Raw genomic sequence first — 19,657 nt, 5'->3', positions numbered from 1 at the left:
AAATCTCATTTATCATACATTCTCTCCATATCTAGAATAAATTGTAAATATCTTTAGGGACCTGCATATTGCTCTGGAATAGAATTGCCAGATTTTGTTTTGTTTAACCAATTAAGATTTAAGTACAGTTACACATCCATATATATCCCTTTTATTTTGAAGAATGATACAGAAATGGTGTATATATGTTGTTCTAAGGCGCTGACGGTTCTTTTTATATCACTTGACATAATATGATGCAAAGAATGAATAGAACGTCAGTCGCTCTCTTTCAAAAAATGTATATAGTAATCACTAAGAAACTTTCCAAGTTTCTTGTTCATAATATATTATTAATATTTGCTATTGAATTCATATATCTTTGGGGTATTTCCTCACGCGACAAGATTCATGTACTTGCAACGATGTCAAATTAAAAAGTTTAGCACCTGATTCACGGATGAACGATCTTATTCAGTTCTGTATTAATTCCATCTCAGCAAGTATCTCTCAATTTATATAAAAGTTTTGTTGCCACCTCTTCTCTCTCTCTCTCTCTCTCCCTCTCTCTCTCTCTCTCTCTCTCTCTCTCTCTCTCTATATATATATATATATATATATAAAGCACTAAAAACCAACAACACTGTATATCCTAAGTGTCGGATCTACTAAGTGGATACAAGGTCACGGATGGAAATTTATACAAAGCACTAAAAATGACCAACGACACGAACAATAATAATTGTCAAATTTTCGGAACGACCTGCCAGGTCGTCCCGAAAATTTGACAATTATTATTGTTCGTGTCGTTGGTCATTTTTATTGCTTTGTATATATATATATATATATATATATATATATATATATATATATATATATATATATATATATATATATATATATATATATCACATCCATAGCTCTTATTAATTTATTAGCCCTCATTTATCAATATGATCGATATTTGTAACGATACCTGTTTTACCAAGAAAAAAAAACATTATCTTGAACACAATATCTTGTAATCGTATTGGTAAAAGAATGAAGAAAAAATTTCATGTTCATTTTATACATTTTTTTACACAAATTCCTTTAACACCGTATAGAAAATACTTCAAATTAACTTTCGCTTTGTTAAATGCTTTAAGATGTAAACCTATATTAAAAGACGTTGATATGAACATCAAAAATCCCTCATATAGTAGGTCGGAATGAGATAACCATGTTCTTGTTTAGAAAAAGCAATTACAGGTAGAATAACGTGTATACAACGAAACAGGTACTAGTATACTATTCTTATATAATAGTAAATTTCCTCCACCTTAAGCAATGAAAATTGGTAGAAACTTATTTTCAGGAATGAAGTAGTCGTGAATAAAATTGACTTATAATGATTTTTTTATCAATTGCTATTATATATGATTAGTAAGTGTTCTAGTAAGTGATGTGGTTATTCCTTCATAATAAGATCAAATGGCGCTGCTAAAATCTAAATTAGACAAAAGAGGCCAAAAGAGAAAGTGGAAACTATCGTAACGTAAATAGAAATAATATCATCTCTTTCTCGTTGTGGTAAAACATTATCTTCAAGAGGAGATTTAAGTTAAAAATTCAATCAAATGTCTTAAATAATTTGCTTAATCTTGGTGTATATTTCCCTTTTTACAGAACGACACAACAAATGAATTATAAGAAAATTTAAATTGATATTAAACTCCAGAAAACTGGAATTAACCCCAGTTTGTGAATTAACCCGTTTTTACACGTCAATAGAAATAAATAAATAACCGTACCATCACCCACGCCTATCTGAATCAGTCAGGCGTGGAATCCATGAGTAAGGCAGAAAAATACACTGTCCAAAGTACGTAAAGGTCAGTTCAATACACTGTCCAGAATATGTAAAGGCCAGTTTAGAACACTGTCCAAAGTACGTAAAGGATCAGTTTAATACACTGTCCAATGTACGTAAAGGTTAGTTTAATACACTGACCAAAGTACGCATAGGTTTGTTTTTCATTAACTGTCATGTGTTTTTTTTTTCTCAATTACGAGGGTTGTTCGAAAAGTTCGTGGACAATGCCAATCCTCGTTATACTACTTTCAGGAATTTAATATAAGCACATTATCATGTGTAAAAATATTTATTTTGTTGATTGTGAAGTTTCATTCTATTCGGTTTAATAGAAATCAATTCACTTTTTTTTTTAAATCAACATGTTTGATAACACCGGAGCAAACTTAACAACATTATAACGTCGAAAATATAGCGTCATGAGGTTTTCAAAATATTCTCCCTATACACTTCAAACAGTCTGATCCAATATCTGCTCATTTAAAACTTGTCTCTATCAATTGAAATTCATTTTGTTAACAATTGTTCCAGTAGCATAATTTTGATTGTCAAAGTTTTCTTTTTTTTAACGCTTAACTATGCTTTCACAAGACCAGCAACCGTGAAACGCCCTTCTTTCCAAGACAGTACTAACTGAACGTTTTTGGGTTAATTCTTTACAGATGATCCGTTACAGATCGTCCTCGTCTCATACAAAGTCTCAATCATTCAAATACCGCCTGGGCCATTTACACATACATATGCATGACCCGCTTTTGAGATATTTCTCGCTTCCTACAACATTTTCAGATTTTATTCTGATGTTTTCAAGAGTACAACAGAAAATTGTATAGTAAACTGCTGCTCCGTGACGTTCTACGACGTCAACTTTTTTTGCCTTTTTCAATGGGGATTACCTATCTTCAGAAATTGATTTCTTTTCCATGAATCAAGTCATAATTTGAAATATGAAACGATGTAACAATTCTTAATTTGATCGTTTAGATTTATTTTGGTTTTGAGCCATTTTACAGAGGATATGTCTAGAGACATTAATTAGTGTATTGTTTGTAAATTACTAAATTTTGACTTGCTCCGCGAACCAATTTTCGCAGTTTTTAACTCCTAATAAGTTTGAAATAAATGAAGATATTTTAAAAACATTTAATCCAAATTATTTGAATTTACCAAAATTTGGATGTAATATGACGTTAAATAAAAAAGATATGACAGAAGTCCACGACTTTCCGAACAACCCTCGTACAGTACCTTAGTCAGTACTAGTACTTTAAGACATTCAGTTAAATTAATGACAAAAAAGGTCATCAGATAACATGTGACACTTCTAAAAGTTGTTTATTTTTTCTTCGATCCATGATTGTATCTTAATTGAATTTCCATTGTACGAAATCCGAAAAACAACACATCAAATAAATGTTGACTTATATAAACCCGTTACAAATGCGCAAGCGTGCACCTTAATGGATCAAATTATTACTCAATAATTACGATAAATTAAACAATATATGAATGTAAAAAAACTTTTTACTTAAAACTTTTCACGACTTTTATTTTTTCTTTCATTATATTTTTTAAGTATCTAAGTTATAAATAGTTTATTTATGTATTAGTCCTCTTTAGATGTCATATAAGTCGAAACATTGGATTATTGATCAAAGGAACGCTTTACTAAGAAACAAACAACATCGTACATTTGATAATTTAGAATGTATTGAAAATCCAAAGAAAAAACTATCCCAAAACTCTAACTCTCTTGTTTATTATATTGTCAATATACATGTCATGACTTCCTGCAATGTAGTATCGGGGAGTGGTATAATAATAACATGTCCGTGATTTTTTTAAATTCCTAAATCACTGACCAGAACTACTTTTTCATCCATTAGATATATGTTTCACAGGAGAAAAAGTTAAAAAAAAAAGCTAAATGCAAAAAAAAAAAAAAACAAACAAACAAACAAACAAACTGGAATCTCTTATTCAAGAGAGCTAATTGGAGTTATTAAATGGAAAGTCTATATATTATCAAATAAAAGGACTGGACATAATGGAGTAAAATTGCTAAAAGTGTCTGATAATATAATATTTTATTTGAGTGATAAAAATACTACTGTATAGTTTTTTTGTTTTTTTTTTTTTTTTTTTTTTAAATACCTCAAGAAAATAATTTTATTGCTATTGCTAATTCTCACGCAAAAAATTGTTATAATATTAATATCGTTGTACCTTGTTTACTAAATTGGTTATTTGCTACATTCTCATTTAAAGTATTTGATGGAAATCTTCAGAAAAGTATCAACAATTTCAAAATAATTTCCATGTACCTAAGTGGATTTTAACTTCAATTGTTAGCAACAATATCTCTTTGTACTGATGCAGGGTATTCTTGTTTCACTAGTGCTTATTTCTTTTCCCAAACCGAGATTATTAAATAGTACTATCCAAAAGAACATTTTCATGATAAAGTTTGATTTTCAGCCTGCACCAAACATGTTGCTCTATGTCCATGCCTATTACGATCAATAAATTTTATGATTCATCATATTAAATACAAATTGTTGTTGACTATATTAAAGCATTTCATTACGATAATAATTTCCTTTATTTTGGATATTCTTCATAAAAAAGATTTTCTCAATACACACAGAGGATAATTTTCTGTGCCCTATAACAGAAAAATAACGCTTTCAAAAAGCATATATTTCTGATACGAGAAGCAGTTTTTAGATTGAAACAGAAAGGAAAACAAGTAACTTTCATTGGATTCTATTTTTAGAAATAGCAATTATAGATGTATTTATTATATATTTATTATATTCGGATATAATTTTTCAATTAGCAATAAACTTTACAATTTAGACACTTTAAAAACAAATTGACATTTATCAGTATTCACTTAATTTTCAAATTCATACTTTGTAAAATCGTTCTTAACTCCAAAACAAAATGTACAATAAAGACATGTTTTGTTTAGAGTGAATTTTGTATTTGCTTTCTTTTTGTATTCCATTATATGTTGCCAATCAAAAAATGCTATATGTACACCGATAACAACTGAATTTTGACTTAATTGACGGCAATTCTCTTCTTTTGAAAGATGCACGACTAAATAGTCTCCTAGATGCACTAGAAAAATATGTTAATCAAAGAAATTTGAAGTCACGTGATCATCTACGGTCCAATGAAATTAGACATGATTTTTCCAAAAAGGTGTGTATGTTTCACGTATGATTAAATGCTTGTTTTATGATATAATTAAGTCAATACAGAGAATTAACTTGAGTACTCGGACTTTGATACATTGATTTCCTCTTTAATCAAGAGTACAGTTTGTTCCGATGATGAAGAGGATGCAGAGAGACAGACAGTTCTCATAGATGGTAAAGATGGAAAGGTGTGTCTATAGAAAGGACATTATCATTTTCACAACGGGAAATGTTTTAAAATTGAGAATAAGTATCGTTTGAATACCTATATGTGAATATTTGAAAACTGTATGTGTATTGCTTTTTCATAAATTTGTCAGTGTGATCTTGGTATCGACTTTGGAATAGAAAAGTACCACTTTTTTGTTTTTTGTTTGCTTGCTTGTTTAACGTCCCCTCGACGTATGGATTAACTCCTTGCTCCGCTATTCTAGAGCAAAAACTCTAAGCACTGCACGACGCGGGCGATCATACCATTGAATTCGAGGGAATGAAAATAATAAGAAAACTATCACAGCAATGAGTCTCAGCTTTTTTATTTTCTTTAAAAATGACACCCCCTCCATTAAAAACCCTTTTTATTCACTTTCTAATAATATATCAAAATTCATGCAAACACAGCGGAAATTTTAAAATATCAAAGTCTTTCATATTTTGAAATTTACAACCATACAAATGGATTTTCAGTAACCAAGAAAGACTTAGTAGCAAATGAATAATTTGTACAACATTGACATACAGTATGTATTTGCTAATAATCTTTTTGTTTTCATTTGAAGCCAACAGATCTGTGTATCGATAAAACCCAGAAGGACGATGACAACAAAGACAAACCTCCACCACAAATTGGGATTAAAACGGTTAGGCAAATAGTTGATGAGATAGACTCCATATAAGGGAAAAAACAGAAAAAGAAAGAACCCACGAGAAATTCAAATAAAAAAAAGTTTTTCTTTAATTAAAAATGAGAGAGATTGACCTCACTATAGATTGGTATTAAAATACAAAACATAAACTTAAAAAGATACACTCCGATGCAGATTAGGTCAGAAAATAACAGTTAGAAGTTACTGTAAGTCGTTTTAATTCCACGGTGTTAAAATTTCACAAATTTCTCAAAACGTACCAATCGCGATGGTTTTAATTTCACGGTGCAAGAAATTAATTTGAATTTTGTATAAGTATTTAAATGTTTCTAAAAACTAATAATAGCCTTCGCTATGTGTTTAATTTCGCGGAAAAAATGATAAATCGCAAACATAGTGAAATTAAAACCATCGTGATAATTTGCCAATCTACAGTATTTCCCACAAAGACTAGAATAAACAAAAAAGCCAACTTTTCCAGACTCCTATCAAAGGTTGGAATCAAAATAGGCATAAAATTCAAAGAGGCTTACTCGGAAAATTGATTGCAATTGGGATCAGAAATGTAAAAGTATAGACAGACTTCAACCAAAGCCTTGGATCAAACTGGAACGAAGAGTTTGAAAGAAAGACTCCCATCAAAATGGTGAAAGAAAGGCTCCTGTCATGGGATGCTATGGAAACTGAATAAGGGTTGACTATTATGATAGACAGGGGTCCCACTCATGTCTTTTATCTACATGCATGTCTGTCTTTAAGTTTGGGGGGCTTTTTCATGTCCAAATCTAGTTGTTGCATTGTTTGTCTTGCAATTATCAAACCTTAATTTATAGTTGATACATCTTGGGGAATATGAGTTGCAACTCGAAAGTAGGTCGCTGTAACCTTGATAGGAAAGGTACGACTATACATAGGCACTTTACCCTTATCATTTCTTGCAAATTATGAACGATAGGAAAATTTCCGGAGATTTGCTACATGTATAGAGCATTAGGACGGTAAGAAAACTTTGAGAGATTAACTAATTAAGTGATTCATCTTTATCAATTTCAATCATAGATTTGAATCTGGTATCATTAATTACTAACTGGCTTTGTTGAAATGCATTAATAATCAGCTTAATGATTACCATAATATCCCATATGTACTATTAAATTGTGCTGTTATAGGTCCCATTGATCTATAATCAATATCTTTTCTTCTGTCATAAATTCCAATAATGGCACCTTTGTTTATATCGATGTCTCAGTGGATAAATTTGAGTTATTATAGATTCTGTGCAGATAGATTTGAGTTGTTCTAATTTTTTACAGGGACAAGGAACAAGAAAAAGAAATTTTGGAATCTCGTCCACACCACTATGGACTAATGGTATAATTCCGTATGAAATCGATTCCAACTCATTTGGTAAGTTTGTCCGCTTTGTGAAAGATTAATTTCACAGTTACAAGTGAAACCTACTTTACAAATCGCGAAGAAGTTATTTTAAGTATTTATGATCCTTAATCATAAAAACATTTTGTCTTTATTTTTTTATTTTGAATTAAGAGCACTTTTCATAATCATTTTAAAAATACATTTAATAAAGGTCAGACAAAGGCCTTGATTTAAATCATGTTGAAATATTTTCTTAACGTTGAAAGGAATGCATCAAAGAAATTTTTCTTTTGGTAAAGCATGGTGTTAGGGACTAACAACGCGTTCCTAATATGTGTGTTTTATGTTTAACTTTGTTATATACAAAAAATGTCATTTATCTTTATAATTGTTCTTCGATTTCGAAAAAAACAAACAAACATTGGCGGTGATATCAGCAATTCCAATGATATTCAATAGGTTTATACATGATATAACATCCTGTTGAATCTTGTAAAAAAAAAATAAAAGCATGCCAATATTTCTCAGTTTTTGCGAGGAAACTTGCTAAGTTTATTATTTCAATTGCAAAATATCGGTAAAAATAATAAAAGAGGAAAATGTCGTCAGACCTTAATAAAATAAATTTTTAGATAATTATGAAAATTACTTTAAATTCTACCAAACTTTCGAGTCTTCAGAAGTTAAGATATCTTTTGTTCTCAAACGTTACTCAGTAGAGATTCAGATTTTCAACACTGCAGAACAGAAACAAAATTATAAAAAATAAAATAATTTGGTTTCTTTTAAGAACAAATTTCTACATAATAATACGATGCAAACACTCCGGAACTCGTATTATTGGTAAGAGGAATTTTCCATGGATTTTTTTCAAAGTGACTTGTTTACATTAATGCATAAGTCTATGTTGGACTCTTTTGTTGTTCTTAGGTTCCAGTCTATCTCTAGCCTCTGATCTTATTCAAAACACCGCAAACAATATTTCGCAAACCACTTGTGTGAAATGGAGGATTAAAACAGCAGACGATCAATATTACGTAAAATTTCAGGGAAGTGCAAATGGGTAAGTAAACTTTCAGATATACTTCCTTTCCAGTGTTATAAGTCTTATGACAGATTTAGTTCTTGAATTATATTTTTATAATGTGATTAATGAAAGTGCTATTAAAATTTGAAAAAAAAAAATAGAGAAATGAGATGAACGAATTCAAGTGATTTTAATGTCCACCTAATCAGAATTGTTTAATTAATAGATGCTGGTCGTACGTTGGAAACATCAAGCAGACAGGTGGACAACCAGTTAACCTTGGATCGGGTTGTTTAGATGTGAGTATTTATTGTATGAAATACGGAGATAACGAACAGTAGTTAAGCTTAAAAGTCCATTGAAACAATTCAAATCAGGAGCAAAGCAAACATGGACCTTTAAAAACACCAGAGGTAGGATCAAGTGCAAAGGAAGAGTAAGCATCCTCTGTCGACCGGTCACACCCGCCGTGTATTCCTTTCATGCTCGGGAAAACGGAAAAATTCGTTAACAATGCAGTGTGTAAATAATGGCCTAACAATTAGTATGAAAAACTCAGTCAGCATTCGACTCAATGATAGACTGTATTTCCTGACAAGGTCATTGTATCGACAATAGAACTTGCGAAATGATGACTTCAAGCAAAGCTGTTGATATTCCTGTTTCACCAACTTGTTTGTCAAAAGCTTGCCTCGATTTAGAAATTGTTCGTACGTAGAGCATTCTCTTGCGTATCAAATCACTGGAAGACATGAACCCCATATGCAGGTGACAAGGGTATGTTGCTAATAAGTAAGGAAAGTTGACTATAGAAAAGCTGAAGTCATTACCTTTCTCATTTAGTTTTGTTGTTAGGTTTCCATTTACATCTTTTTCTAGTAAATATCCAAATATGAAGCAGGTGTATCAGACTTTGTGGTATCTTTTATTTCAAGTTCACTGGTATATATCGAGTCGGCATATGAATGGAAGTAGCTATTGTTAATTGATAATGCATCGTCTATATATCTAAATGTCGAGTTGATTGATTGATTATTGTTTTAAACTGAATCGGCACCATTTCAGCCATATATCGGCGGAAATGTCGAGCTGAAAGCCACAGCAAGTGTTTTCTTTTTTTAATGCATAATTTTTTAATAAATTCTACTTCATATTAATACAAAAATAGGTCTGCTGCTAACGAGGCGTAATCGATCTCTCGCAAGTCCCTCCTTTAGCATCCTAAATTAAAAAATTATAAATCTATATAGAGTAATTGTTCTCCTTACCTTACAATATTGTATTTAAAAAAAGCAGTTCAAGCAAAAATCAGACATTGTTTCTAGGACAAAAACTAGGTTTTAAAATTCCTTTTTTGGACTCATAATAATTCTACATTTACTTTTTTTTAAATTTATTTTTTTTTCATTTTATTCATTTATTTAATTAATTAATTAATTATTATTATTTTGCATTCTGGCAAAAGAATTCTTAGACTCACTTTGTTTTGTTTTTCGCATTCCAGAAATTATTAAGACCTTATTTAATTTAATTTTTCACAAGTACTTTAAAAGCATTTTTTTTTTTTTTTTTTTTTTTTTTTTTTTGCATTCATACATATCTTGAAACCACATTTGTTTATTCTCTGCATTATAAAATCTTAAACCTGAGGTGTTTTTTTAACCTTGAAGTGTTCATTAAGATAAAAAAATGAAAATTTTCAAAAATTTTCAAAAGCAATTTCCATTACATATACAATAGATCAACAAATCTGTTTTCGCTACACATCATTTTGGCGAGATAAGTGTATGGTACTTATAAACGAGACAAAGTTATCACGAATTCTAATTAATGTTTTACGTAATCTTTACTCATATAAATAAACAGAAGAATGAAGCGAGTAGATGGTCTAGAGTAATTTCGCGAAAATAAAGTTCTCGTGAATAAAACGTGATTTACAGTTTATTTTTTAATATATATTTTGAAGGAATATATCGTGCTTCATGAGATGCACCACGCTATGGGTGGACTTCATGAACAACAGAGAAACAGAAGGAAATATTTCGTTAAGATCAACTGGGAAAACATTGAGAGTAACTACAACGACCAGTATGCTCTCAGTCAAAACACAAGGAACAGCGAAGTCTACGACTATCAATCGATTTTACAATACCACTTGACCGTGAGTAAATGATAATGCAAGCAAGTGCAATTACTAGAGTTATAGTAACAATATTATTTGTAACAGACATCTCAAACCTCTGTACTTTGTATTAACTCTAGTTTTAGAGGATACCTAGTAATTCGCAAAAACAGCAAAAGGTTTTTGTAAGATATTAGTTTTTGCATTATAAAATTGAGCTTCTTGATTCTGCACATCAAACGAATGGATGGTATTGTAGGCATTCTCGTCAAACTCAAAAGCAACAATGGTAATTCCTGACCAGGACCTGGAATATCTGATTTCCAACAGTAAATACACGTTCTCGTTCTACGACATTGCAGAGGTCAATCAAGTGTACAGCTGCCCATCAGGTATGTATATTGGATGAGTTATATCTATATTTTCTATCTTTTCTGTATTCTACTGTAAAATCCTTTATTTTTCAGAGTCAAATTTTTCGTGGTTTAAGGAAAAAATGAAAGTTCGAGGGAATATGATTTTGAAGTTAAAAAAAGTGTATTCATATCCCGAATTGAAATTTTAAACAATTTGTTGTGGACATGAATAAGTGGGCCTCTACATACTATAAGAACAATGGACATTAAATCCCAACTAAATGAGTGATGTCGTAGTATTTGATCCATAAGTACTTATGTCTGAACATGTAGCTTTAAGTTGTAACATACAAGCAAACTTATATCAGTTGTGGTCATAATAAAAAGGTAAAGATACATGAAATAAAGACATCATATTTCTGCAAATTCAACATAGACCTTTGATAAAAAAAAATGATCGAAGCTGGGTTAATGATCATGTACATAAAGTTGGGGTCATATATTTAATGCTGCTGAGCTGCTTATTCCATTTGTACACATTTTACCAGAATGTCATATATTCAATGCTGCTTTATTTTCTAGCTACCTGCAGTCTATCCTGTCAGAATCACGGGTTCAGAAAGCAGGCGGTAGACCAGGCCACGTGTAGCTGTCATTGTCCTACAGGACTAAAGGGAACAACCTGTGAACAACTAGACACCGACTCAGGTATGAACATCGTACTGATAAATATAAATATTTATTATATAGTCTATGAATAGTTCCTATATATAAACTATACAAACGCAAACGGTTCATAACACTACATACTCACCGGATTGGATGCCGTATTCACCGATGGGTCAGTGCGCGTGCATCGGCGTTGTGACGTCACAGTCAACACCTCAAACAACTTTGTAGACAATAGTTTTTAAGGCCGTACTCGTCTGTGCATCTGAGCAGAAAAATTGCTAGGGCAGCCAATCGCAGGATTATTCTCCAATCATTTCGATGTCTTACACACAGCGAAGGGAAAACACAGAAGTTATAACACGTAATCTGGACATTTTTTTTTCTACGACAGAAGTTCGTTAATGAAAATGGTGTCGTCATGCAGCCTCCCGTGTCTTGTTTATTCAAATCCTCGGTCAATATTGATATTTTTCTGGTGAATAATAAGCCATATTCACCACCAAACGGGGCCATAATGGTATAATATTTCCTTCTCACTGTATTATCACTGACTTGTAGGACTTTTTTTTCAATTTGCTTAGCTACAAATGTGAAGAAAAGAACGTGCCTAAACTGTTGATGGACTAGAACTTACTTAAGTAGCAAAGAATTTTACTTTCCAAATACAAAAAAAAACCAAAAAACAAAAAAACAAAAAAAAACAAAAAACAAAAAAAGAAAAATAGAAAATAAAAAAAAGAAAAAAAAACAGTACGCAGTACGATACAGCTGAGAGAAACCCTATTTTGTAACAGTAAAACTTGATATGGTGTATCTAGTGCCCCCCCCCCCCCCCCGCGGGGCAAAATTTGTTACATAGGACGGATATCAATTTGATATAAAAAGGTATATTCTGTATTATGATTTGGCACAACAGAACTGGATAAAATCTTTGCAGCGCAAGTGCACCGTCTTATGACTCGGTATTCGGTATGACAACATTATCAAATAGAGGAAGTATTAATCCATCAACATAAATGAAATTGATGCTTTAGTTTACTCTTTACAACTTTAATAAAAGAAAACAGCCTTATTACAGAAATAGAACATAATGAATAGGTTAGCATCGATTTTACATATACATTTTCTTAATAATATAGGATGCGGCAGCATCATTAATCTTTCAAATGGCGGATCTGACGAAATTAAGGTGACATCGTACACTTCCGGAAAACTATGCACATGGCTTGTGAAGGTATATATTAAGTCATTGTTTGTTTTTGTGATCGTAACCAATGTTAACAACTGTTTTTGTCGCTTTCATAGCTATTTGTACAATACAACACAATACACATTCGTTTGGTTATTTTGTTTTTAAAGTATTACATGTTCGGTTTCATGTAATTTTTGACGAAGAAAAATTATCACTTGATATTCATCTGAACACTGGACATGATAGTATAAAAGCAACCTCTTATTTTTTTTTTTTTTTTTTTTTTTTTTTTTTTTTTTTTAATCTCTGAATATGATGAATTTTTAAACAGATGCAAGCTATACTGACAAATAAATAGATAAAAACTAATGTACTTTTTTTTATGTCTTACATAATTAATCATGATGCTAACTGTATATTATCCTAAATGTAATAATTTTTCTTCCAATTGTAATAATTTTTCTTCCAATTGCATCACTTTGCTTTTAGGCTGAAGCAAATTCAATTATTAAAGCCACCGTGACCTCGGTAGACCTGCCATTCAGCTCACAAAACGAGTGTCAACATTGGTTGGAATTCCGTGATTATCTTATCGGAGACCCTGGAAAAGAGTATGGCATTATGTCTATTTTTAATATTACAGTTAACATTGGTACCTCTAACTTTGATAGGAGCCCGGGGCCAGATTGGCATATCCTACGTATTCGATATACCGGGTTCTAGGTGTACAAATGATTTATATATTGACTGAAAATGAATTGATTTACAAGAACTTCATTTTTTATAAGAAATTCGAAGGAAAAAAATCATTGTCGTGAATTTAATTTTGATTATTTTATTTTTTCGATAAAGTAAATTATCTACAAAATCAGGGAGAGATATTTAAAGAATATCACTGGATCATCGGATCGTCTGATTCACTGACTTTCTTATATTTCCTGTCTTTTCAAGGCTTTGTGGGAAATCTACCACGGCAAAAACGTACACCCAAGCAAACATTGGGGAATCTTCTCCTTTCATGATCAGATTCAATAGTAAGAATGACGTAACATCCGGGACAGGGTTTACCATTAGAGTAGAAGCCATGCAATCAGGTAAAAATGCAATTTATCATATAGGTTTGTCTTTATCCTAAACACTTCAAAACGGATTAAGATTTTTCCACTCTTAGTGAAATTTTAATTTTAATTTGTGGTATGATTATTATTCAGTGGTATTTAGTATAATTGTGAAAACATTGTTTAACATTTCAAGGCAGGATTTGCACGTCTCTTAACTAATATCATTGTTACGCTTTTGTTGTGCAGGGGAGGTTCACCCCTTAATGTGTAATATCTCAACGGAAATAGAAATTCCCTACAAAAAATTCTATACAGGAAGATGACAATTTTTTTTTTTTGTTAATTGAATAGAAGCAAAATTAGAATAAGACAAAAATAAACTCATGCATATAAATTAAGCAGCTTGAAGTCTATTGTTGAATGTTGAATGAATATGAAAAAGGTGTTGATAACGAACAGTGATCAATCTCAAAAAAAATCTACAAACAATAGAAATCTGTGAACAGGGCATAAAATAGGGACCCCTAGAAATTCCAGAGGTGGGATCAGGTGCCTAGGAGGAGTAAACATCCCCTGTTGACCGGTCACACCTGCTGTGAGGCCTATGTATTTATCAGGTAGACGGAACATTTCGTTGTCAATTTAGTATAAAAAAAAGGCCCAACAATTAGTATAAAACATGTCAGCCAAAATACGACCCAATTTATAGGTTTTAATTACTACCAAGATCACTATAACGATCATAGAATTTATGAAATGCTGTTTTTAAACGAGGTTGTTGAAATCCCTGTAACATCAACTCATGTGTGAGTAGCCTGCCTCGTTTAAAAATTTATCGTCCCCGAAGCATGCTCTTGATTATCGAAAAAGTTGGGAGATGTAAACACCATATGCAAGTGATAGCAGGATATTGCTATATATAAATATCTAAGAATAGAATTTTAAAAAATCATGCTTGAAAACAGTTAAAGTATAAACATTTTTTCATACAGGTTGCATGAGTTCTCCGTGTAAGACGGGTTCCTTGTGTACCGAAGGAAGCGGGGACGGATCTTATACGTGTACCTGTCAAAACGGACTGTCTGGAACCAACTGTGACGAATTCAGAGGTAAAGTACAGTCATATATTATTATTCTTCTTTTTTACAGATTAAAAACAAAGTCCAATAACACGAAACAATAAAATATATTTCGTTTAATTCATAAGAAATCAAATACTTCACCGGAAAGTTTCAAAAGTTTAATGAAATTAAAGTTATTTCGAAGGCATTATAGCAAAACATATGCACTCAGTCGCTCAGATTATTTACTACGTGTAATTTTCTCACTTTTAGCCCCGGCCAACAATGAATGCGATCTGGAGGAGGATTTTGGGACGTGTATTTTTGACCAGGATACCTCGTCTGACTCTGATTTCCGGTGGAGCTTTAATACGGTGAGAAGATCATTACTTCGAAGCTACAGTGAATCTTGTTTAATCGGGACCATAATCACTGGTTCCATAAAAATTGGTAAGATTAGACAACATTCCGAATTAGACAATATTTCAAACAATTGAATTTACTAATCATGGATGGCAAGTTTTCATTGAAATAGACTAGATTTCAGAATGCACAACATTCGTATCTGACAAGTTTTACTGTATTGTATAACTAGATTATACCGAAACGGTTGTAACGAATTCCTGCTTATAAAGAAATTAATCGAGTTGGTACGGAATATAACAATTAAAGACATTTGCAAAATTATTTTTCCTAAATATTCACTATAAACGTTTTATTGTAATTTGTTGACCAAATCAGAAAGAAGGGTGCCTGGGTAATGTATCAGTCTTGCAATTGCAGTAAAACTTGTCTAATCCAGACACCAATGATTCCAGAGAAATTGACCGGATTAGACAACATTTCGAATTAGATAACATTTAAAAGAATGGAATTTACAGAATGGGACTTCAAGTTTAGATCGTATTAGGCAAGATTTTGGAATACACAACATCCGGATTAGACAAGTTTCACTGTAAAAGAATTCTAAAGACAAAAGAAAAATTGAATGTCTATAACATCCTAAGATTGTTAGCTAACAGCTAGTGCATAATTTCTTGCTTTACCAAACTTTGTAGATAAATATTTTGATTAAATATTTTGAAATATTTTTTCCCCATTTTTAAAACAGAAATCACCGGGATAAAATCGTTCACTATATTATCTAAGATCAGAAAGTATTTTCACACTGCACATGTAGTACTTATTAATTTACATGATATATCCATATCTGATACATATACCTACATTTAACATTAAAGAAAAACGACTTACATACATGTATATATCATTAGGGTACTGTTGTATCTTTAGCTCACCTGAGCTGAAAGCTCAAGTGAGCTTTTCTGATCACATTTTGTCCGGCGTCCGTCTGTCTGTCCGTCTGTCTGTCCGTCTGTCTGTAAACTTTTCACATTTTCGACTTCTTCTCAAGAACCACTGGGCCAATTTCAACCAAACTTGCCACAAAGTATCCTTGGGTAAAGGGGATTCAAGGTTGTTCAAATGAAGGGCCACGCCCTCTTTCAAGGGGAGATAATTAGGAATTACTGAAAAAATAATGGCATCATTTAAAAATCTTCTTCTCAAGAACCACAGAGCCAGAAAAGATGAAACTCATGTGGAAGCATCCTTAGGTAGTGTAGATTCAAGTTTGTTCAAATCATGACCCCCGGGGGTAGGGCGGGGCTGCAATGGAGGATCAAAGTTTTACATAGAAATATATAGGAAAAATCTTTAAAAATCTTCTTCTCAAGAACAGCAAAGCCATGATGAGACATATTTATATGGAAGCATTCCCAGGTAGTGTAGATTCAATTTTGTTCAAATCATGACCCCCGGGGGTAGGGCGGGGCTGCAATGGAGGATCAAAGTTTTACATAGAAATATATAGGAAAAATCTTTAAAAATCTTCTTCTCAAGAACAGCAAAGCCATGATGAGTCATATTTATATGGAAGCAATCTCAGGTAGTGTAGATTCAAATTTGTTCAAATCATGACCCCCGGGGGTAGGGCGGGGCTGCAACGGAGGATCAAAGTTTTACATAGAAATATATAGGAAAAATCTTTAAAAATCTTCTTCTCAAGAACAGCAAAGCCATGATGAGTCATATTTATATGGAAGCATCCTCAGGTAGTGTAGATTCAAGTTTGTTCAAATCATGACCCCCGGGGGTAGGGCGGGGCCACAATGGAGGATCAAAGTTTTACATAGAAATATATAGGAAAAATCTTTAAAAATCTTCATCTCAAGAACAGCAAAGCCATGATGAGTCATATTTATATGGAAGCAATCTCAGGTAGTGTAGATTCAAATTTGTTCAAACCATGGCCCCCGGGGGTAGGGCGGGGCCACAATGGAGGATCAAAGTTTTACATAGAAATATATAGGAAAAATCTTTAAAAATCTTCTTCTCAAGAACAGCAAAGCCATGATGAGTCATATTTATATGGAAGCATCCTCAGGTAGTGTAGATTCAAGTTTGTTCAAATCATGACCCCCGGGGGTAGGGCGGGGCCACAATGGAGGATCAAAGTTTTACATAGAAATATATAGGAAAAATCTTAAAAAATCTTCTTCTCAAGAACAGCAAAGCCATGATGAGTCATATTTATATGGAAGCATCCTCAGGTAGTGTAGATTCAAATTTGTTCAAATGTTGACCCCCGGGGGTAGGGCGGCGCCGCAATGGAGGATCAAAGTTTTAAAAAGAAATATATAGGAAAAATCTTTAAAAATCTTCTTCTCAAGAACAGCAAAGCCATGATGAGGCATATTTATATGGAAGCATCCTGAGGTAGTGTAGATTCAAGTTTGTTCAAATCATGACCCCCAGGGGTAGGGTGGGGCCCAATGGGGGAAGGAAAGTTTTACATAAGAACATATAGAAAAAATATTTCTTCTCAAGAACAGAAAAGCTATGTTTAGTCATATTGATATGGAAGCATCCTCAGGCAGTGTAGATTCAAGTTTGTTCAAACCATGACCCCCGGGGTAGGGTGGAGCCATAATGGAGGATCAAAGTTTTACATAGAAATATAAAGGAAAATATCTTCTTCTGAAGAACAGAAAAGCTATGTTTAGTCATATTGATATGGAAGCATCCTCAGGTAGTGTAGATTCAATTTTGTTCAAATGATGACCCCCAGGGGTAGGATGGGGCCCAATGGGGGATGGAAAGTTTTACATAAGAACATATAGAAAAAATATTTCTTCTCAAAAACAGAAAAGCTATGTTTAGTCATATTGATATGGAAGCATCCTCAGGTAGTGTAGATTCAAGTTTGTTCAAATGATGACCCCTGGGATAGGGAGGAGCCACAATGAGGGATCAAATTTTTACAAAGGAATATATGGGAATTTTTAAAAAAAAAATCTTCTCAAGTACAACAAAGCCATTTGTTATATTGACATGGAAGCATCATCAGGTAGTTTAAAATTCAAGCCCCCCCCCCTCCCTCGGTCTTTTCAATACTGAACTGATTGTGCTTTTGCCTAGCCAATGTGCTCAGGTGAGCGATGTGGCCCATGGGCCTCTTGTTTATGACAAATTGACATCTTTTTTGTTATTGCAGAGACTTTGTGACTGGAGAGGATGTGGTAATGGCGTCTTAACACGTGGTACCAGTTACCAATACCTTACACTTACACCGTATTATGATAGTGTTTCATGGGGCTATGGTTCAAAAGCCATCATCAAAACAGCTGCAAAATTCACAGGTAAGTTATCTATTTCACTAAGGGTTCAAAAGTTTAGAAATGCTTAACTCCAGTTTTCTGTCTTTTGCATTGCAAAACATCTAAATGTTGTGAGAGAGATCCATTAAAAGTGTACAAAAGATATGAGCAAGAATAAATTATATAGAATCGAGACAAATCTGATTGAAAAATTTGAATGCTTCAATTATGTTCAAAATTGTTTCATCGTATCTTAATAATCCTAAAATAAGTCATGTTTTAGGAATAAATTTCTCAATTTATTTATTTGCCTATAACATGTTTTAAAATGCTTTTTTTTTTCTCTCTCTCTATTTTTTGGTATGATCAATGCGTGGGGGCTATGAACCTGGGATAAAACAAGATTTAAATTTTCAGTTTCGGAAAGATGAAAGATTTCCTTTCAATATGTACATGTACCTGTAAATTTTGATCATGAATAAATGTAAGTCACATTTCACTAAAGGTGTACCAAGAGGGGGAAATCAAGCATACTCGTACTCAAAGGGCAAAATACTTCTAGAAAATTTCCCTCGGCAAAAGTCCATTAACATTCTGAATCTCTTTTATTTTCAGCGGAAACTAGATTATATGAACATTTTTTTTCTGTTCCAGCTGTTGACCGATGTCTGTCCTTTGACTATGCCATTGGGAATTATAATGAAGGTAGCTATCTGACTCAGCTGAACGTTTACGTGGAAGGGACTGGAAAGTCAAAAACAAACGTCAAGAATATCCAGACTACAACGAATTATGAGTGGATAAGCGAAAGTGTATCCATTGAGGCCGTAGAAAATCTAGTGGTACTTTTATTTTATACATTAATTTTAATTTTGGCATAGATTTCAATGGTTTTAAAGTTTATTAATAAATAAAACATTATCTATTTTTTTTTTTCAATGTGATTTAAAAAACTTCTTTTTTCTTGTAAAGATAATTGTAGAATCTATATAATCTACAATTTGTACATAAGGAAAACTTACAAAAAAGTCCTCTAAATTAATTTAGAAAATTATATGAAAATATAAATTTAAATGGATTAAAACTGTTGAAACATTATCATGCACTTCTTTTTCTTAACTATCAATATAAAACAATTTGAAATTTATTTTGAGATTTCTTTTAAATTTCCAATTATTTGTATTTTCATCATTATTTTAGAACAAATTTCCTGTAGCTGTTTCA

General features: G+C 32.2%; 2 protein-coding genes across 2 annotated transcripts in view; both read left to right on the top strand.

The window, feature by feature from the left end:
• Positions 1–1,812: 1,812 nt before the first annotated feature.
• Positions 1,813–8,651, top strand: LOC133197890 (tolloid-like protein 1). The gene is made up of 7 exons (XM_061334071.1): positions 1,813–1,843; positions 4,932–5,044; positions 5,157–5,228; positions 5,820–5,900; positions 7,220–7,313; positions 8,214–8,346; positions 8,537–8,651. The coding sequence occupies exons 1-7, from the start codon at positions 1,813–1,815 to the stop codon at positions 8,649–8,651; spliced, it is 639 nt and encodes a 212-aa protein (XP_061190055.1).
• A 1,631-nt stretch (positions 8,652–10,282) lies between these two features.
• The window catches only part of LOC133197889 (fibropellin-1-like), a 35,564-nt gene continuing 26,189 nt past the window's right edge, over positions 10,283–19,657 (top strand). Inside the window, exons 1-10 of the mRNA XM_061334070.1 lie at positions 10,283–10,471; positions 10,692–10,824; positions 11,371–11,496; positions 12,600–12,694; positions 13,142–13,263; positions 13,604–13,746; positions 14,706–14,822; positions 15,048–15,148; positions 18,331–18,475; positions 19,088–19,275. Coding sequence (XP_061190054.1) covers positions 10,298–10,471; positions 10,692–10,824; positions 11,371–11,496; positions 12,600–12,694; positions 13,142–13,263; positions 13,604–13,746; positions 14,706–14,822; positions 15,048–15,148; positions 18,331–18,475; positions 19,088–19,275 — 1,344 coding nt within the window. The 5' untranslated portion in view covers positions 10,283–10,297. The remainder of the gene's footprint in view (positions 10,472–10,691; positions 10,825–11,370; positions 11,497–12,599; positions 12,695–13,141; positions 13,264–13,603; positions 13,747–14,705; positions 14,823–15,047; positions 15,149–18,330; positions 18,476–19,087; positions 19,276–19,657) is intronic.

This window comes from Saccostrea echinata, unplaced genomic scaffold (assembly GCF_033153115.1).
Source record: "Saccostrea echinata isolate AGI-Se365-2 ecotype Australia unplaced genomic scaffold, CSIRO_AGI_Sech_v1 ptg000032l, whole genome shotgun sequence".
NCBI classification, from domain to species: Eukaryota; Metazoa; Mollusca; class Bivalvia; order Ostreida; family Ostreidae; genus Saccostrea; species Saccostrea echinata.
Note: the sequence above shows the minus strand (reverse complement) of the source record. Positions and strands in the feature narration are given on the sequence as shown.